Source organism: Mesitornis unicolor, unplaced genomic scaffold, assembly GCF_000695765.1.
Source record: "Mesitornis unicolor isolate BGI_N332 unplaced genomic scaffold, ASM69576v1 scaffold9841, whole genome shotgun sequence".
In the NCBI taxonomy this organism is placed as follows: Eukaryota; Metazoa; Chordata; class Aves; order Mesitornithiformes; family Mesitornithidae; genus Mesitornis; species Mesitornis unicolor.
This window is the reverse complement of record NW_010163085.1, coordinates 34782-56423: the sequence shown is the minus strand read 5'-3', so window position 1 is coordinate 56423 and position 21642 is coordinate 34782. Positions and strand designations below refer to the sequence as shown.

The following is a 21642-nucleotide window of genomic DNA, read 5'->3' as shown; positions in this document are numbered from 1 at the left end:
GTTGTAGATAGAGCTAATAATCTTTCACACTGCTTAGTTTTTCTCCTGCTATTTTGGGTGGGTTTTTGAGAGGTTGGTCATTTTTGCTTTTCAAAACATTGAGTGGATCTGCAAAACTACCCAGTTTTTCTCGTACTTACCTATGTCTCATGCTGCTGCTAGGGAAAACCTGGACAATTACAGTAGTCATCATGTGGTGTTTCTATCATAGATGAACTGGGAGCTGTGTGAACCAGTAAGGGAGGTCCTGGTGGAGGGGCAGAGAATGACTCTTGCCTCGCAGGCAGGGGAGGCATTGAGAGATCGGGGTGATAGATGCTGTGCTCTGCCATTCAACTGTATGGGTACCAGCCTAAAAGTTCCTGAGCCTCTGCTTCTTCCCTCACTTCAGGGCTTACTGGAAATATTATAGGACATCATCATCTTGTTATCCTTAGTGGAGATTATTATTACCCCCGAGTGCCTCTGTCAACCTCACTAATGTTCATCACCAGTTTATCACTTCGTTGGGCATTTTCTACACTGTTGGTAACAGGGAAACTAAAATTGCTTGGAGTAAAGAATAAGTTGAAGTGTAGTCTTCTCCTCCCCGAGATGAAAGTGGAGAAAATAAAAGTAACATGACACAAGACAGAAGTATTAACTATTTTTATTTTTTTTCTTTCTTTCCAGATGTACCAAACTTTGCCATCAGAAGCCCTTAGATCTGAAAGATGATAACACTGAAATTCACTGTCCTGTTACAGTAAATCCATGGCACATGAAGAAAGCTTTTAAAGTTATGAATGAATTAAGAAGGTATTACTTCACTGAATATATCTGCCTGGAGTCTATAATACATTTTTACTTTCATTTGCATTTATTAAGTTAATAATAGTAATTTATTTATTAAGAACATGCAATTCCAGAAGCGTAGCTGAGAAGTATTAAATATACACTGAAGAGATAGCTCAGTGATAGTCGTGTGATGATAGCTGTATTGTGTGTGGTATGTTTTTGTCCCTCATAAACCTAGTTTTGACTAACTTATGAGACTTGAAAAATACTTGGAGGTTGTATTTAAGGAGTTGCACCTACTCATCCTATCTTGTATGTAGTTGATGCTGAATAGATGAAAAGTTACTCTAGTTGGCCCTAAGGCTCTTCGTATGCCTGTTGTTGGTTTTTTTTGTGGCAGGCTCTGAACTGGAAAAATGTTAGAATTTTCTAATCTGGAAACACAGCTCACAGTCTAACAAAAGTAAACCAACTGACCACACTTTTTTTTCTTATCTTTTGCTTGCCCTCTGGGAGAAACTAATGAATTCCCAAATCACATGTTGGCAGTAACTTCTCTCAGTAAAGTTTTGTAAGACTTTGAGTGAAGTTACCATCAGTTTCAGCAAAACTAGGAGACTGGTGGTGATGCTGTTCTTAGCACCCGTATTGATTTATTTTCTATGTATGAGTAGGTGAGATGATGTTGAAAACTGTGACAGCTGGTAATTAGAGCTCACAACTGAGCTCTGGTAATTAGGACTCACTATCAGCTATCACTGACAGTAATTCAGCTTTGTAACTAAGAGCAACAATGGAGAAATTAAATAAAACATTTCACTAGCATATACAATACCCGAGGGTGTGAAAATCCTGTAGTCCTTTATTTCCCATGTAAGATTAAAAACTGGAGGTGCTTCATCTGAAAAAAAGACAGCAACTGATAACCCTATTAAAGTATGCCTCTGCCTTTGATCTTCACTGTTCCGTATGGGTAAGTCTTTAATACTGTGGTAGATATTGTGATAAGATCAATGTGTTTAGCTGGCTGTGACAGTTTGTACTGGAAGACTGGAGCAAATAATATGCTGGCTATAAATGACTTAAATCCAGCTCAAAGACTCCTGTAGTCTGAGGATAATGGGGTAAGAGCAGAGACTATTTTTCTAGTATTTTAACAGCCTAGTTACCTTATGTTGGAAGGGCTGATACTTGTTGCTTCACCTTACTTAACGCAGTTGGCTTTTTCAAGGATCCCAGTAACCAGATTCAGTGTCTTTAGATGTGTAATAGAACCTGGCTAGTGCCAGTAACTGTGACTTACTAAGGATGAGCAAGAGTTTAGATGGAGAAGCAGTTTCCCAGAATGAATCTCACAACAGTTTCAGAAGTCAGAAACCTTACCTGCATCTTGTTATGTTGCAAGTAAAAGATTCGTGGTCTTCCAGCAGAGTGCATTGTTGAAGGCTGTGGATTATTTTCAGAATATACTTTAGTTTCCATGGTTACTTAAATTTGAATTGCTGTAGAAGAAATTTGAGCAAATTGTCCTACATGTATAAACATTTAAAGTTGAAATGAGAGCAGTGCCATGCAAACCTTAACTGTAGTTTTTATTTAATAAGGTAGTTGATGCAGTAATGTTTACTGTTTAAGCAGAGTACAGCTTTTAAACTGGTAAGTGCTAATTAGATAAGTTTATAAACATTAATATTTGCATTTATGTGTTTGAAATAATAAACTGAAATATTTTAGAAATGTTTTAGACTTCATTGCTCTAAATGGAGGCCTAATATTAATCAAGTAAATGGCATTTTTTATTTTATTGACTAAATTTATAAAGTGGTTTCTATTTCAGTTCTTTTCATTAGTGTAGCAGAAGCAGATATTTGCTAGGGGTATACTTTCCAGGAAGTGGATAACTAATGAAGAAATCATCTGCTTAAACATCTAAAATACATTGGATTTGGAATGCCTGGATCTATTAGCCCATAAAAGGGTTTTTTCTGTGTCTTCAAGTTTTGACAAATTCGAGTAATTTTGTCCTTGGTAGTTCTTGTCATTTTATTACTCACCATCACCTCAACACTGAGTCAGAGAGATCATTAGTATAGCTAATCAGTTCTTGACATATGAAGAAATTACCCTCTGATGCTTAACTTTGCTCTTATTATAATTTGCTTTTATCATAATGGAACTTGACCTTACCTATATTTGTTAAAATTCTCATTCTTATAAACAAGATTTTACCATAATCTTTTGAAGATGTGGGTAATGACATTTCTCTACATAAACCAATGAAGAATAACCTGAAAGTTGATAGACAGTTATTGTTCTTAAATCTGTTCTTTTGTGCCTCCCCCACCTTCTCATTTCCTTTTCTCATTTCCTCTACCAAGACTGTGTGCCCCCCATAGCTCTGTTCGTTCAGTTCCTCTGTGCAGGCAAATTGGTACAATATTACTTCAGAATGCAAGCTTTTCTAAAATAAATTGGTGTGCCCTTATGACATGAAGGTGCTGAGTTGCTGTGGAAGCCACAAGATGCTTGCAGCAGAGTGCATGATTAAGTTTACAAGCTTGTTTATTTAGCTTATTGGCTTTGTAGTAATGCAGGGCATATTCATTCATCTAATGCAGTTCCAGATCAGAGATGTACCCAGAGTACCTCTAAGTTACTGTGTCTATGTATGTGCAATGTAATTAACGAGCTGGAGTTTTGCATTGATGTAATTCTGTTGCTTCTGGCTTCACTGTTATCTTTGGTATTTCTGTGCAACTAAGTATAAAGCGTTTTGTTTCTGTTGTCACGATAAGTGCAAGTATCTGAAAAAGCTGAATGTCTGTTGACCTCTTATTTGCAGCTTTCTGTGTCGATTTTTCTAGAATAAATTTAAGAGTTGTTCTCAAATTTCTCTGAATTATGTGTTTCATCTGGGTATGGTCATTACCTTGTATTATAGATCTTTTTTGATAATAACCATATTGCAGGCTAAACTTACGAGATTTAGATAGTTGCTGTTAGTATTGGGAGCCAAAAGGTGGAAAACCAGAAAATATAAGGCTGGGATTGCAGTACGTCTCTAAAGATTAGTTGTAGCCACCAAAATTCTTGGTGTGTGGCCCCCACAAGGCCTTCTCAAAGAAACTGAATGATTGCAGAGGCTGAGAAATAATGGTGTTTTTTTGGGACTAAGGTGAATATCTGAGCAGTTTGATGGAGAACTTGGCTCTCTGTCAGGTCAAAATGCAACTGCTCACCCCAGTCTTTGCTACAACTCTGTGTGGTCGTTGCAAACTACTGTCAGAAGGTCTGCAGTCTAACTGCAGGATGTGTTCAGGAAAGGTAAAAGCTTGTATTTTCAAGAGTGAGAATAGCAAGCAGCAGATTGACATATAGCTCTAGCCCTATCCCTAAGGAATATGTTCTGTTAAATCATACTTTCTCCCCTCTTCCCTTTGCTGCCCTGACTCTGAGTTTTGTGGATTGTATGCTACTTCTACAGAGACAGTGCCAGCATGAGGGCAAAATAAAAGGCAACTGTGACTATGGCTATTTAGATGTGGCGAAATTGCAGCCTTTTAGTTTTGTGGTGGTTTGTTTTGTTTTGTTTTCCCTCCTTTTTGTCTAGAAAATTGGATAATAAAGAGTACCTGGTGTGGTAGGTTTAACTGAAAGAGGTTATATCCAATAGCTTTAAACTGCATGGGAAACACCTGTATTAGGAATGATTATAAATGAGATATTACTTGTTTGCAATAAGAGAGGGAGGAAATATATATCACAGTTGCAAAGGACAAGAAGGCAAATGGATGTAATGAAGGTAGAAAGTCAGGCAAGATATGGAGTTAGCCATTATAAATTTGAAACTGGTCAGAGTGGAAAAATAATAGCTAATGTGTGTATGGGCTGTGTATGAAAAACGCTTGGAAAACAATAAATATAGACATGATCAAGTAGTTGTTTTGAACAATTAAGTAGGCATGAGTTTCCAGTGTAATGTAACACAGACATCACAATTGACGTTTGGATCCTTTGTTACATCAACTTTTTAAGTGTTTGTGTCTATAAAATTCTTTTTTTTCTGTCATCATTATTCAAAGAGGCCTGGAATTCCAGTGAGAAGGTTTATAAATTGGACTGATGGAAATATTTGTTACTCAATGCAGAAAACTTATGTGCAAGAAATCACAATTGTTTGATTTTTAGAAAGTTCTGTGTACCCAAGCGCCATCTGTAATCCAACTCAGTAATAGCCATGTGGTTGTAACGCATTTAAAAACAATGCTTCAGCATTGTCTGACCGCCTGTTTTGAGAACATTGGAAAAGAAATTGTGTGTGATATTACATACTTTTCTGTTGTAGTTCACTTATGTGAAATGCCTTCTCTGATATTTCTAAATAGTCAAAACTTGCTGTGCGATGTGACGATAGTAGCTGAAGACATGGAAATTGCAGCGCATAGAGTTGTGCTGGCCGCCTGCAGCCCGTACTTCCATGCCATGTTTACAGGTACTGAATGTTTCAATACTTACTATGTTCTAACTCAATCCAACTCTATAAAGCACAAAATTAAATGACTTTTGCTTTCTAGGATCTCATTTAATTTTTATATAAGCTAATAGGAATATTTGAATCTCACAATTATTCCCACCCGCCCTCCATTTAAGGACATACTGGCAACTTATTATTTGTTAACATGAGGAATGCTTTAAAAAGTCTGTTTCATTTAAACAAATTTGTCTGTTAAGTTAGTCAGGAATAGTAGAGTTGTTATACCCTTTGAGACTCTAGTAATCTCACTTGCCCAAAAGAAGGTTAAAATAACTTTCATATGAATTTTGGACTAAATGATATCCTTTAACAATGGCTGCTGATTCAGACCCTGAGTACTCTAGGCTGTTGGTAGATACAAGGGCTTTCTGTGGCTTTGGCAGCCTATAGCTGGAGTGCATGTTTTGGTATTTTTAGGGTAATTCTCCATGACAGATGTACTCTGCATCATTGCCACAGCTTTTCTGTGCAGGCTTGATTCTGCCTCTTACTGCTCCATGCTGACCAAGTTACTGCATTGCTGCTATACCAGGAATGCTGAGGACTTGCAAGGCTGATAGATTCAGATTCATAGATGCCTCCAGCTGAATTCCTGTGCAGTGGGCTTAATTCCATAATGGTTAGAAATCACATTGAAATTATGTATAATTTGGTGGCAAAGTGAGAATGCTGCTAAATACATGCTATAATTAATTTCTTAAGTTTTGTCTGTTGCTTCTCAATGTGTGCCAGTTTGGTAGTTAATATTGACTGTGTGAAATTAAGAGGGTTCTCTGCAACATGTTGCTTGTGATGACCAGCACAGGTGGAGGCAGAAATGTGATTCTTGGCCTTCTAGTATTCAAGTGAATTGAAGTTTTAAAAACTTGAATTGTATGCATCTGGAAGACTGATGAAGATGAAATTTGAAATACTTTGTGTCCTGGGGAAGCAACTGATTATTCTTTGTTTTATATGTCAATACCTTAGCACAATGAAAGCTAGAAGTACAGTCACTACTAGTAGCAACAATGCTTTAAAGCTATATGTAAAATTAAATATTTGTTCCTTTAATAGTCCTTCAAGTTTGCATTTGCAGTTGAGACAAGCATTCTAGGTAACTGATACATTCTTTCTTAATTTTTATTGCTTGCTTTAAAGTTAGAATGAAAACAGCTGCTTCTCCAGTTCCTTTTCATTACCTTAGCAACAAAGAAATACAAGCCTCTCAAATTAGTTCTGTGTTAAAGATTAACAGTTGTTGACTGTCACATTGAAAATTATCAGAGTATAAGTTTTATATTATCGTTTCTGTGGCAGACAAGACATTTCTGTTTGCTCTGACTGCCCTTTCTGTTTATGCATTGTTTGGAGTGCTAGTGCAGCAGTGCTGTGGCCACCCCCGAGATGGAATCACTGAAATCTTGGTCCTTTACTTGCTTCAATACCTTTTGCCTTTTTTTGTGCTTGTTTTATGTTTTTACATGTAGGTTTTCTTTGACTCCCAGTGGTGTGGAAAGTAGGAATGCTCACCTGAGTGATGAGTGGGAAGCATTTAACCCATACAACTGTGGCAGTGTTTGTGTAGCTGGTGAACCAAATTGGTGGGAATTTAAGTAGAATTCAGCTGTAACTTCAAGATTTGTCAACAGTTTTTATACTACTATCATAGGCTGCTTTCAGCAGGGTCCAGCTGTGATGTTGGTGCATTTCAACCATCCCCCACAGAAAAAATTCTTACGTTCATAATAATTATTTTCATGAACCCTGCAATTCACACTTCTGAGGTGGATTTGTATTCTCATCCAGTAGTCTGTTAGCTCAGTAAGCAAGTTTGATCCCATAACCAGCTACAGCTAAATGGAAAATTATCTTCCTCCATCCAGAATAAAATGGTCACTGAAAAGACAGAAAAAAAAAAAGGCACTTCTGTGCTTCAGGGTTACTTCTTAACTAAAAATTAGAAGTTTAAATTTGGACACATATTTGCAGGTCACTTCCATCTTTCTCTGAGCCATTAGTAGATACTGATTGCTATGCAGGATAGGGTATGGTATTAACTAAGATCAAACCCTCTGCATGGTATCTTTTCTGTTTCTGCTTCATGCAATGGTAGAAGTAGCCCTATTAAATACCAAGAAATAAAAATTTACTGCCTTTTAAATTTAGTAACAGTTACAAGTACAAGTGAAAAGAAAGGTTAAACATCTGAGACTGTTACCAGGAATAATTCTTCTTTCTGTATACAGTGAAATTCTTCAGAAATATGTACAGTGATCTGAATTAAACACGCTTAAATGATTAGAGGAAAGGATTATGAAGCATCAGTGAAGGGACACTTCAGTGGCCCTAGGGTCTAACTCGGGACAAGAGTGACATGAGTTTAATTTTGTCTTCTGCCAAGGCAGTTATCCTTAGAGAATTAGCTGCTCTTTTTGCTTCCATTCTCCACTTTCAAAATTCTGTTTTAAAAAACAAACAAAAAAAGCTTCACATGCATTACTTTGTGAGGAACCGTGTAAGTTTTCTAGATAACCTTTTAGTAACTTCCACTCACCTAGTGCTCTGCTGTTCCTGCTTGGGAGGTTGGATCAGCTCCGTGCTTTCCTTTCAGTTCACAATATTGTTTCCTGTCAGTAACAACTCTGTGGAGATATGGTGATGCAACTTCCCAATCATGATCTGAATTCTTCTGCAGGTTGAATTCTAGACTGAGAGAGCCTAGCGAGTGAATCTATGGGTAGATAAGCTTATGATCTGTCAAACTACTCTGGATCGCAAGAGGACTGATCTAGAATTGTAGTAAGACTGCGTGTCCGTTTAGCATGAAAGGTAGAAGTAAGTCTTTGGTTTTGGGTTTGTGCTTTGGGTTTTGGGGTTTTTTTATATTCTGGGCTCTGTTGTTAAACAGAGAAGGTGCCTATCTGTGGATCTAGAAGCCTTGACACAAAATCTGAAAACAAACCTAATGTGCTTGCAGAATATCAAACTCTGCTCTCCCACACACACAGTTTTCCCAAAGGACCACCTCCACAGCAGCTTGCATAATAAATAACTTGCAGCATGCATGCTCTGAAGATCAATAGGTTTAATCTGTGTCAAACTAGAAGTAGAAATTTGGAATACAGGGCCTTGTAGAGAACATGCTGCAGTCATCCTTCAAAGGTGTAGGTATATGTTTCAGAAGAGCAGATGAAAAACGAAAGTTCTGCAGGGGCTGGATTTTGCTGGTTTTGACATAGTTCATCATCATTGTTTTCTGGAATGCTAGCAACCTGTGTTGCCATTAAGTAGTAGTACGTTGCTGTAGATGGGCTTCTGCATTTTCTGCCACTTACAGGGTTGATTTAAAATGCCATTCCTTACCCTTCAGGTAAAAAAAAAAAAGATCCTAATAGCAATAAATTTCTCAGTGATGATCCCTTTGCCAAATGCACTGGGTAAAATGCATTGTTTGGCACCAACTCTGGAGACCACAGAGTAACAAACAAAAATGCGTATGTACTTCATAAGGAAATCCCGGTCATGATAAGCATCTTCTGGTTCACTTCCCTGTCCTGTCTGCTTCCGTTGTTGTATACATTAAATTTGTTACCTCATCAGTACCTTTATCTCTAGAAGCCTAGGGGAAAGAAATTCGAATACATCCAATATAGAATAAGAAATCAACATATCCAGAGACTGGAATCTACTATTCCAAAGTCAAAGTTGATATATCTGCCAGCGTAACCAGTGCAGTTCATGTTTTGCTTCTCAGTGCAAGTAAAGGGAAAAAGGGTTAAAGGTCTGAGATGACCAGATGTGTGGTTGGTAGCCATGAAGAAGGTTATAATCGTTACTTCAAAATGTATCTTAGGGCAGTTATTTCAGGTATAAACAAGATTTTTCAGAAGCATCATATTTTAGAAGGCAGAAGCTCTTTTGCAGGCCTTTCTATGAAGATCTGTTGTGGCATATGGCCAATATGTCAGCCTCCACAAAATGAGATCCAACAAGCTTTCCCTTGCTTACTGTTTTATCCTAGCTTGAGTTTTAACCATTAAATCAGATCTGTAACAGAAGTGAAATTGCTAAGGGAGTAACAAGTAAGCAAGCAAAGAAATATGTATGTTAATTCTTCTGTGGGGATATAATACTTATTTTTCTAAATAAAATTACTCCAGACTGCATTTGCTATGTTCCTTTGATTAAGAATTTTAAAAAGCTGGAGTTTTTTAATGGCTTGTTTTGCCAGCAAAATGTTTTTGTATGCATTTGAAGAGTCTTATATTCATTAACAATATTTTCCTGATATTGTGCACTGGAGAAAATAGGTCACATGCAGTAGAAGTGTTAACCCAGGTAGCATTTGCATGATGGTAACAACAAAGTCTTACTTTCTTATTGGAGGGAGGGAGAAGGAAGTTGAATTATTGTTATTGAAGTTTTTTACTATGACAGCTGTTCATATGCAAAAACTTCTGCTACTGGCAGGAGCAGTTGCTGTTAAACTTTTACGTATGTGCTGTATTTCTGTCTAATTTACTAGACTAATAAACTGTATTTGTAGGTGAGATGAGTGAAAGCAGAGCAAAGCGAGTTCGAATAAAGGAAGTTGATGGCTGGACTCTAAGGATGCTTATTGATTATATTTACACTGCTGAAATTCAAGTTACAGAAGAAAACGTGCAGGTAATATTTTCTGCAACAAAAGAGATGTAATGTGCAGAGTCATTTATTTTGACAGTGTGGTTCAACTCCAAAATGGGAAATCTCATCTGCAAGCTGGATTTTCTTTACAAAGCAAGTAGTTGTGCTGTTTAAATTCTGGGTCAAATTCAAAGACAATTGTAGTAAATGAAGAGTCAGTTGACTTTAATGTGCTTTGCAAGCAAACCTTATGTAAAACCACAAAGTAGATGGTCTACTCTCCCTAATATTATTGCTGACAACAAACTCTGTGCCACCTTCTCTCTGATACTTTATTGCAGTTTACATAAGCAAAGTAGATTTGCTCCTAAATGTGAAACCATGTTCTCCAGTTAAGCTGTTCTCTTTGTTTTAATGTGTTTTTTTCTGGCTAGCCTGCAGAATAAATTACCTTCTCCTGCTCAGTCTCTGTACCTTGCCAGTGGCCAGTTCTGCAGAAATTTTTAGCTACTGCTGTTTGTTTTTTAAATCAACCAATATCTAGCACGAAAGTTTTGCCCATCCCACACATAGCTGATCAGTTTTTCTAATTGACTGTACCTTAAGCTGAAAGTAGGTTTTCCTTCTGTTAATTTTCAAGACTTGGCGTAGATGTTGGTAAGTTTAAAACTAGTTTCATAACAGGTGACATTTAATTCTCTTATTTTTCTTCTTGCTCCTATGTCCTTGTTTCTGCTCTTGCCCAGTGCTAGGCCACAAGCAGTTATTTTGCTGCTTTTGCATGGAACAAAACCATGTTGCTGTATTTGGCATTGAAATCTACTGATACAATTTTGTATTCTGAAATTAATTGTTTTTGTTGTACATTAGGCTGAAATGAATAGCTTTTTATGGACTGCTGAATCCGATGGGGTCGCTGCTAGTTTTAGCTATGCCTGATTGAAGGCCTATAAATGAGAAATATTACTAACTTGAAACAAAATATCCTACTACTAAACCTTCCATATCTTAGGTCACCTACTTGAGGAATTGTTTAATTCTGGTCTGATGATGATTGGGGTACATAGTGAAAAAACAGAAGTTATGTTGTATCTTGCCAATCTGTTGGTTGCACAAATCTCTGTATTGCTGTGGAAGACCTTGGCAAGATCCAGGGGTGTCAGAGATTTCCTAATAGACCTCCTCTTTCTTGATCACATTGGCTTTTGATCCGTAAAGTCTTGTACCTTTGATGCACCATATCAGAATGGACTTAACAGGCAGCCTACTGTGTTCTGGTTGTAAGTGCTGTCTAGGAGGATGCATTTTAGCCCATCGTTGGGAATGCTGACTCTTCTATGTTTATGGGGAGGAAGAGTCAGTGTTATGTTTCTTCCTTGTACAGGACTCATTAAAGGCCAGAAATCTCCAGGTTTAAAGCTCCTGAGTCTGATAGGGCTTTCATTTTTACAGCTCCAGGTTATCTATCTGAAGATATATCTGATGATGTTGGGGATGGTAATATAAATAATGTGGCCTGGTGAGTGACATTACAAGTTTGTGGTTTCTTGAGTACTGAGAAGACAGTGAAGCTTTTAAGTGGATTTTAATTTATGGCAATATAGTTGCACTTTAATGTTGGTACTGAATTTACTTGTAATATGACTGGTAATTAATGTAAAACTATTCTTTGTCATTTTCATCCTTTTTGCATTTTTACTACTAGATACATAGTATTGCATTACAGCAGAATGAAACACCATGGATAAAAACCAGTATACTGATGCAAGTACTTTTCCTTAAGTTTGAAAGCAAAGGTGGAAAATTTTTTGCTGTGAATTCCTGGAAACTTAGAAACCCAATGCACACTGTCAGGCCCTAGTTAAAACTGTTCTCTGCAGAAACACGTTGCATGCTCTTGAGAGTAGTTCTGTCTCTCAACTTCATGTTTATATCACAAGAATAATTATTGCTAGAAGGTATTGTGAAATTTCAGTAATGATTAAGAATTTATCTTGTAGGAATACAGAACCATGAAAGCCTAAGATACTGTTTAAGATTGTTTCTCAACTATTTTTTTTTATGTTTGGGCTAATGTACTAGACTGGAGCTTCAGCTTCTAGGTAGCTGGATGTGATTCCTATCTGATACCCTTCACGGGATTTCAGGTACATTATTCTGTCTTTTCAGGTTATACATAGAATAAGTTTTGAATTAATTTCAAATGTGTGATACAATGTCTGAAAAGGGTGTGAGCGCTTCATGTTTAAGTAATGTAGAATTGCTAAATACTCTTTAGTATTAAACTAGCTACATTGTATATTTATAAAAACTAATTATAAATGAATACTTAATGGTATAGCCAAGTTCACTGGCCTTTCTCAAGAGGGAGGTTAACTATGAGCTTTTCTCATTACTATCTTACTTGATCGAGATACAGACAGGAGATTTTTCCCTTAGTCTTTGCCACTTCTGAGTAAGAGCAGTTCATTTTTGCTCCCCACTGTCATGTTCTCACTTGTGGTTTTTTGATGGTGGTGGAAAAGTCAGGTGTAATCAGTGATTGAGGAGAAAACCACATTCATTTAGTGCATAAACTATAAACATGGGAGTCCCTCAGCACTGGTTGTTATCACTGCATTAGATAAATACAAAAGCACATTTGTTCTTTTCTTCAGTTCGTGATTCAATAGGTTTCCTCCCCAGCCTCCAACAGTAAGACAGCTGGTATATGAATGTGTACATTCTTAGTTTTCTTCTAGTATTTGTCCTTCATTTAGAATGAGTTATTTTATCATTCTTCTCTAATGCCACTCAGCACAATGCTACACCAGTGTTTCTGTCGTATTTACATATTATGTCACGTTTTCCTGTGTTCTTATGTCTCTGCTCTTCCCATTTTTTTTTCTCCTCAGAAATGAAATTGTCAGACTTAATGCAGTATCACATTTTTCATGTTTTAAGAAGAGAACATCAAAGTTAATGTTTTCAGAAGGCAAATCAACTTTCTTGCACATCAGGTTTTTTCAATTTCCATATAGGTATTATCTACATGCAGTGCACAACGTGGGAGAGTTAGTTACTATAAGAAGCTCATGCGTGAATAACTCTCCCACACTATGCGTATGCATTTTAACATGTATTTAGTTAGCCTTACACCTAAGGCCTCCACTGAGCAGAGATACATTGGAAAAGTAATTCCTGCAGTTGTTTGCAGACTGTGGATTTGTCATGGGCTTTAGAGGTCAGCCTGATATGGGATGGTGAGTGGGATGTTATTGGGGTAAACATGGGGCAAAGTTGGTTGTGTTCCTTTCTGATTTCCTGCCACAGTTTTCTGTTCCTGTGCATGTGCTGATACAGTTGTTTGCTGGACTGCTTCATACACCAGATCACTGAACTTATACAAAAAAAACCAACCAACTCCACAACACTTCTCCTTCCCACTCCCCACAACTTTTGTTTTTGTTTTGAGTTATTCTTAACTTGGATTACTTCAAGGTTCTAGTTTATAACGTGGCCCTGCTGGTTATTGTGTTCACACAATACTTTGGATTAGTGTATCGAAGTGTGGGAATGTACACCTGTGTTTGGAGTGGACATTTCCCTGCTGCCTGGGGAAAACATTACATGTAGCTTCACTTTGAACCTACTGATCAACGTGCTATCTTGCTTTTGAGCAAGAAGCGCACACAAGAGGTAGCAGAAGAGGAAATCACAAATAATGATACCTTCACAAAGCTCTGTCCTGGCATATTTTTCCTTTTAAAAAATATTGTTAGTTATGACTAACCCAGTACGAAATCCTGAACAGAAGCATTTTTAATGAGTATCATTTTTCGTGTTAATTTTCCAAGATTATTCAAGAACAGTGTTTGCATAGTAATAAGCATATTCCAGATGCATGAACACACAATATGGATGTATCTTTCCTTTGTAACTCTTACTGTTCATGTACAGATTGCCATCTAAAGTATAAAAGACATGCTTCTATTTGTATGGTGTCATGTGACATGGGCATACGAGTTGACAGTACACTTGATTTGAGGTGCTGTCAAAACAGAGTCCAAAAAAGCAGCTGATTTCCCTAAGAAATCCTCAAAGAAAGAAGATACTCATGTCCAAACTTTATACTAAGGCAGTCATTCTGCAGTACAGTATTTGGTAACATGGGCTTTGACTATTTGTGCTGCATCTCGTCACCTGTAGAGTCTACTGCTTGAACAACTTGGCAGGGTTGTTGAATCCTGAGAAGTCCTCTAGCTCGAAATTTAACAGATACGCCTCACCAAAACCCATAGAAATCCAACGGCTTATGAAAACAGACAAGTGCTTTTCAAGATGGTCAGCTTCTGAGTTTTGTTTGTGGCATGACCGACAAATAGTTGGATAGGCAGGACTGAGGGTATGTTAAAGGAGCACAAATGAAGAAGAAATGGGAGGCTACAGGGAATAGCATGAAAGATAATTGCTATTGAACTCTCAAAAGTGAAACAGTGACTCAGTGTATCTAGTCTTGGCAGACCATATTTAATCCAACAGTGGAAATTTTATAACAATCCTTATGTAGGTTATTCCCGTTGCTTTAACAGTTTTTTCTGGTTAAAAATATAGTATCTGACTTAAATAATCTTTGGTCTGTACTAGACCAATTTCAGGTACTTCCTTCTGCTGTCTTGTAAAGCAACTTCTTGTTAGTGTTGCTGTAACAGTCACATCTATTGAAAGACTGTTCTCATTCATATAATTTTTTTTCTTTAGGCTGAGCATCATAGACTTTTCTTTGGAGGCAATGCTTTCTAAATCTTCTACCATTCTTCTTGCTGTTGTAGACTCTTTCCATTTCACCTGTATCTACATTTTTACCATGTGATGGCCAAAATTGGACCCAGTAGTCCTTTGAAACATTGTTAATGAAGACTAGAGTGAAATTATTATCCTGTGTGTAAAATAACAGGGTCTGTTTCTTTGTCATTGAGTGGGCGCTCTTTTCCAGTAACATGACACTGATTCCAGCAGTCACTTTCTCTTTATGCCAGTGGGGAGAGAGAATGAGAACATGAAAGTGGTTGTCACACAGTGGGAGAAGGAACTTAAGGCTACCTCTTAATTTTGGTAAATGCCAATTTGAGTGATTTGTTGTTGTAACTATTTATGCTTAAGAGCGTAATACTTTCAATAAAACAAAAACAGGACCAGCAAAAGTCATTATCTGGTGTGTAGTAACAGAGTGTCTTTCAGTAAGTTTAATGGGCAAGATTTCAGTTTCACACTGGGAACTGCCTGTTATGAAGAGGTGCCAATATGCAAGTCTGTTTTCAGAGTACAGGCACATGTTAAAACTGGTTTCAAGCATAAATGCAAAGAAATTATTATTTTCATTTTAGAGAAATGTTCAATGTTATTTTCAAACTCAAAACAGAAAAGAATGGCCTACTGCATATCTTGTAAACTTACATCTGATTTGGGAGTGGGAGTGCAGAGGAGAGGAAGAAAGATGTATACAAGTAACTTCTGAAATGTTTGAAGAGTATGTAGAATATCTTTTGTAGAGACCATTACACAGAATAGAATGCAGAAGAATGAATAATCCAGACTTGTTTCTGTTGAGGAGGACAGAAAGAAATCCCAACAAACCACCAAGGACTAAATATTAGTTACGATAAATTGTAGTAAAAATATGAGCTTAAAATGTAGTAAAAATATGAGCTATCACTAATATGAGGTCCATGTAAAGATATCTTTATCATACCTAATCTTTACTGGTTACTAATTAAAAGCCAAAAATAAAATTCTACACAGCATATAACATTCCTTATCTGTTCTTCTGCTGAGCACTAGGATAAGTTCAGATCAAAATATTTAGAATAAATTATTGTATTATATTTAGAAGTGGTCTGCTTATGATGTATCATGTGCAGTTTTATGTAGGTGGGACATGTGAAATGACCTCTGTTTAGGAGTTGCCAATTTCTTCTTAAACTTGTATTATCAGACTATAAGATTTGCTAACAAAGTGGTTTGGTTTTTTTTTTCCCTTCATGCCTGTGTGTCATCATGGTTTCAGATTCCTTCCTTCAGTACCTTTTCCACTGAGGGGTGGGTACACCAGTTTATAGGAATTTAATTAAAAAGGGAGTTCAGGATCATGATGGAGTTAACAGTTTAGCAACTCATTACTGCACATCAGCTGAACAACAGCAGCTGTTTGTGTCTGCTTTTAGCTTTAAGAAAATATAAAATGACCTAGTCCTGCTGAGAGTCAAAATACTCCTAGGAATTATGTTTATGCTTGTCAAGCTCTATCTTCAAATGAAATATTTTGTGTATAAGATCTGGTGACTAAACTAACAGTCATTTAGTGATGTGTAAAGAGTATAAAGCATGTTTGGCTTTTTAAAGCTAATTTCATTTTATATACATAGCTTGGGATGTTTTTTCAAGTGTTTCTAAAGCCTACCAATAAACTACACCTTTGAACAGTAAAGAGAATCTCTCTTCCCTTATCAGATCAAAAGATGTCCCTAACCTTTTAAAGGGATAGTTTTCAGTTTTATTTATGTATATAGGACATTTTCTGGTTTAATTGGGGTAGACGTTTCCATTTTAGAGCTGAAGGCTGACTGTCCTTTACAAATGTGTGATTGGATGTCTTAAGAGAAGAGAGTTCATTTCAGTACTTGAACAGAGACATGCATTCTTCATCCTGGAAGTGTGCCTGCTGCTGTGTAAGTGGGTGGGAGAGAGAAAAGAAATATTTATTCAACTGAACTGAATGCTGCGAAGCTTTCACTGAATCTTATAATACAGTAGGTTTTGTTTTAAATATAACATTGTATATATAGATATATATAACTGCTTTGAGACAAAGTAATGCTGAAATTGCTTCCATGGGAACTTGTCTGTTCTCTTTCAGAGAACCTGTGAAATAGATGTCTGTATAAAAATCCTCTGCTTGATTTAGGAACCAAAAAAGGCAGGAAGGAAATAATTTTGATCTTGATGCATTTGCAGACGTGACTCTCTAGCTACCTTTTCTTTAATGACTTTTTGATAATCAAACAAAGTGACACAGCTTAAGTGAAAGTGTATCTTGAAAAGAAGGAGTGCTCGGTAGGCTCGATCTAGGCAGTTACAGTCTTATGTCATGATTAACACCTTGCTTGTCAACAAGAGACCAACAGATAATATAGGTCCAGTACCACCTCAGTCATGCACTCTACTGAAATGTAAGGCTCCTTAAGAAGAGATTATCCTGAATTAACAGCAGTTGCTGAATGGTTTTCATATAGACTATTATATGCTAGATAGTGCAGTTTAGTGATGACAGTATGGGTAGCAATTTTCCTGGCTAGAAGCAGTCACAATCTTCCAGCAGATGCAGGTAACTTAATAAAACTATTACTGCTGTACCACAGGTTAAATTCGGTATCCCTTAAATTTGCAGGCTGGGTGTTGATAAGGCCTTTTGTTTACTTTTATTTTCCTCTATTACTGACCACAGTTGCCTGGTGGCAGTATTAAAAAATAATGCTTCAGAGAATATGTGTATTTCCCATTGAAATCTTTGCCGGTTTATTTATTAATTGAATACAAGTTTTGAGTTCTAGATGTATGTTTTAAGCCAGTGGAGCTTTTCTCCCCACAGTTCCTTGTGCAGCTATCCTCATGCATCTCCACAGTACCTGGAGAGCCACTTCTTACAACTTTTTTCATCTTGGTTTAGCTTCCCAAGTCTTTCCATGGCTGCTTGCATGTTTGTTTGGTCCTGGGAACAGGACATTTTTTTGGAGTGAATGAGTTTAAGTTTTTTTCTCTTACTGTCCCTAAAAAAGTGGAGCAATTTTGCACTAGTTTATCTGTAAATAGCTGCAGTAGAATATTTTTTTAAATGAAAATTGCTCTGACTTTACCTTAAAGCTTATAAATATTACTAACAGCATCTTTTGAGCTGAAATCTGTGGATTTGTATTTCCTGTGGCTTAAATTTAACTTGCCAGAAACTCTCAGCAAAGTATCCTGGTTCAACACATTTTTTTTGAGTCAGACTGTTAAGCCAAATGTTCACTAAAACTGTACAGCTATCTTTCAAGGGATTCATATTGTTTTATTTTTCTGAGCTGATACTGAGTTCTGATACTCGAATAATCTCCTGTAAGCTTAATATTTTGGATAGATTTGGCTGATGACAAATACAGTTGCTCAAAAATGGATTTTCTCTGCATATAAGGTTAAGTAACATGAAATGTTAAATTGTCATACTGCATAATTTTTCAGCACCATTCAAATAAAAATGATCTTTGCACTGTGTTCTGATGCCTTAAATGGGCACAAATGAAATCTTCCTTTGATGTTTTGACCTGTTAAGACTTGATAATCATCTTGCATGCCACAACATCTTGTCATACCTGCCCCTGCAGCAAGTACGTGTCTAAATTTTTTTTAGCTGAGAGGCTAAGTGTTACACTGTATATCTGGGCTCTTGTATTATTTCTGTGAGTTTCTGTAGGTAGAGGATAATTTGTCAAGATATGACTTTTACAAATGAGGTACAGTTACATCATTTTTCATGAGGTAAAAGCAGATGATGCAGTGACAGACTAAATTGTCAGCTGCATTCATTTTTAGATGAAATGCCATTGTCAGAAATGAGTAATTAATAAAGTTGTCTGTAACTGTTGCTTTAAGTATTGGACCATGCACTTAAAATCAGGGCTAAAATTCAGGAATGCTGTTGCTGTTTAACCCCAACCAGCAACTAAGCACCATGGAGCCACTTACTTACCTCCCGCCCACTGCCACCAATGGGATGGGGTAGAGAACTGGAGGAAAAACATATGAAAACTTGGCAGTTGAGATAAGAACAATTTAATGATTGAAATAAAATTAAAATAATATTAATAAGATAGTAATAATTATGATTATAATAATAAATTGTCATTATAATGAAGACCAAACAAACAAACAAAACAAGAAAAACAAGTGATGCAGCGGCTCACCACCCACTGACTGACATCCAGCAGTCTCTGAGCAGCGATTGCATACCCCCAACCCCAGCCAACTTCTGCAAGCTTGTATACTGAGCATGATGTCTTATGGCATGGAATATCTTTCTGGCCAGTTTGGGTCAGCTGTCCTGGCTGTGTCTCTACACAGCTGGGAGGATGGGGACAGTATGAGAAACTGAAAAAAATCCCTGGCTTAATGTAAATATTGCTTGGCAATGAGTAAATCATTGGTGTGTTACCACATTACATTTTGGATTTGTGCTGAGAATAGTCTTATACTAGCTGCTATGAAGAAAATTAACTCTCCCAGCTAAAATGAGCACAAATGCCAATACAAAATGTTTCTCCTCTGTCTTAAGAGTGCCAACGCATTTGAAGATGCATGCAGAAGCCACACAGCTTTACTGGTGATTCCCTTCACTGCGGCTCACAGGTTATGCCCTTGTGAGAGAATGCTTTAGGAGGAGAGGGAGGAGAAAGGTCGAAAGACAGCTAGCTATATATGTAGAGGTCTTAGGGACAGAGGGCATCTTGACTGATCCTCTCAGCTTCCTAATTTATGTGACAGCTTTAGTGTTCCTTAAATGATATTTTATGTGATAATTCTTGTAAAATCCTTGCAGAGAGTCCTCCCTGCATCCCCTTCATTATATGATGAGTAAGGTGCTAATTACTGAATGCTAAGGTGACAGGTTAGAATCCTGCTTGGTTCTGAGGGAATTAAAATATTCATCATGATATTCAACTCCCTAGTATTCCACATCTTCCATCAGTGGGTATTTGCTGGACTTGGCTGGGTCTTGAAACCTCGAAACTCTTCTTACACTGTCCACCACTGCATTTCAGCTTAGCATCACTTTTAACACTACCTTCATGAAGACCTAGAACCTTCTGTCCATAAACTTTTTTTTTCCTTAGCTAGTAGGTTTCAAGCAATTGCACTAATTTTTGAAAGCATTTTTCCTTACAAAAAGTGTTTTATGTAATAGAGCTATTGAATGTCAAAAGCAGTTTGGTGATCTTATTTCCCTCACACAGGTGTTATTAAAGGTTTAGGAGGAGATTTAGTTCTTTATTGGATTATCTCATACAGCTGTAAATGTAAACAAGCTTTGCATCTTTCTCATCTCCCTCATGGCTACTAAATTCTGGAATTCTTGCAGATTCTGAAGTCATATCCAGAGTCATTCAATTGAAAATGTTTTCTCAAGCTGGTTCACTGTAATGACTTCCTGATTAAAACCAAATTTTAAAAAAATCAGTTAATCCTGATGTGTGTTGAAACCATTCTTTATATGGTAATCCAAACTTTCACTTCTATTCTTTTATATCAGCACAGTTTTAATAATATTAGGGGCTTGCTGACACTGCAGAGATACTTAAATCCAAGCTGACGTGAGTTTCATTTCAAACCCAAACCATAGAAACATTTTGAAGTCTTTCTGGGCAAGAATTTAGTGCTGGACTAAACAGCCTTATAGTATACTGTTTGATCATGTGCTGCAAGAGTGCCAATGAAATACCACTGTGTTTTGCTGTTGTACATATTTTATACATTAGGCCTCAAGCAACCAACTGGTTACCTCTTTTGACCTATTTTTTTGTATTTGTGACAACTGCTTTGAGGGTTTTTATAACATGAGGGCACAACTAATATGTGGCTTAGCTGGAGAAGAGACAGTGGCACAATTCTTGAATTTATATGCATTGTAAGACATGTCAGGCAACAGTAACTGATCTAATTTTTCCAGTGAAATAATCCTACTATACATCCTTCACATGCCTACCTGTCAGGAGAGCAAGTGTAGGAGGGAAGGAAAAAGAGGAGTGTGATCTTTCTACAGGCATATTTTATTGCCAATACAAGCTTCATTAATTTGCGCTTTAAATGAGTAAGCTTTGCATAAAAGAGTTGCTGACCAAAATGCTAAGCAAACAACTTCATGGGGAAACAATATTTTGCATCCTGTCAGTTTCTTAATGCATATTGATTAGTAAGTATTTTTCTCTATGTATTTCTTTTCATAGCATATCTTTTGTGTCTTTGGTTATGTATGTGCAAAGTAGAAACTGCCTGCTTTTTGAGGCACGATATTATTATGTGCACTGCAGATTAATATGGTTACTATATTGTCACTACCCTTTTTTTAAGTTTTTGTCTTAAGACTTAGAATCTGGGGTTTTAACTTTGATTGAAGTTATATTCCAAAGCCTCTCACCTGACTGATAGACATTTAATGTCCTACTAAATAAATTCCTTTTCTGATTTGGTGATACGCGACAGAAGGAAATCACACTGTGTACTTAACATGAGGAAAGTGTTGAGGGTTGCTGAATCTGGTAGCTTGATAGCGGCAAGACAGCTGCGGCTCTATGTCCCTGAGCTCCAGCTGGTAGTGAGGCTGAGCATGTATTTCCAGTAGGTACATACACAGTCACACGTAAACAGCATGCGTACACGCAGCCAGCCACACAGATCAATGCAGACGGAAACACTCAGCTGTTGTCTCTACTCCATCTTGAGCTGGGCTGTCTTCCTAAGAAGTCTCTTGGATGTGTCTGTTCAACAAATTCTTTTGCACTGTGGTGCTAGACCTAGAGTAGGCCTTCCCAAAGTATGTTTTAAGCCAAGCTGAAAAAATACAATTTGCACTTCTTCATTTAGGGATACAATTCTTTACTATTCTCTCCTCTTAGTTACAGACGGTATGGTGAAGTTCCAGGAGGTAGGTAGCA

At 37.0% G+C, this 21642-nt stretch overlaps 1 protein-coding gene across 1 annotated transcript in view; it reads left to right on the top strand.

Annotated features, from left to right (window-relative positions):
* Positions 1-678: 678 nt before the first annotated feature.
* Positions 679-21642, top strand: part of KLHL2 (kelch-like family member 2) — a 55684-nt gene continuing 34720 nt past the window's right edge. Inside the window, exons 1-3 of the mRNA XM_010193816.1 lie at positions 679-798; positions 5163-5269; positions 9840-9961. Coding sequence (XP_010192118.1) covers positions 761-798; positions 5163-5269; positions 9840-9961 — 267 coding nt within the window. The 5' untranslated portion in view covers positions 679-760. The remainder of the gene's footprint in view (positions 799-5162; positions 5270-9839; positions 9962-21642) is intronic.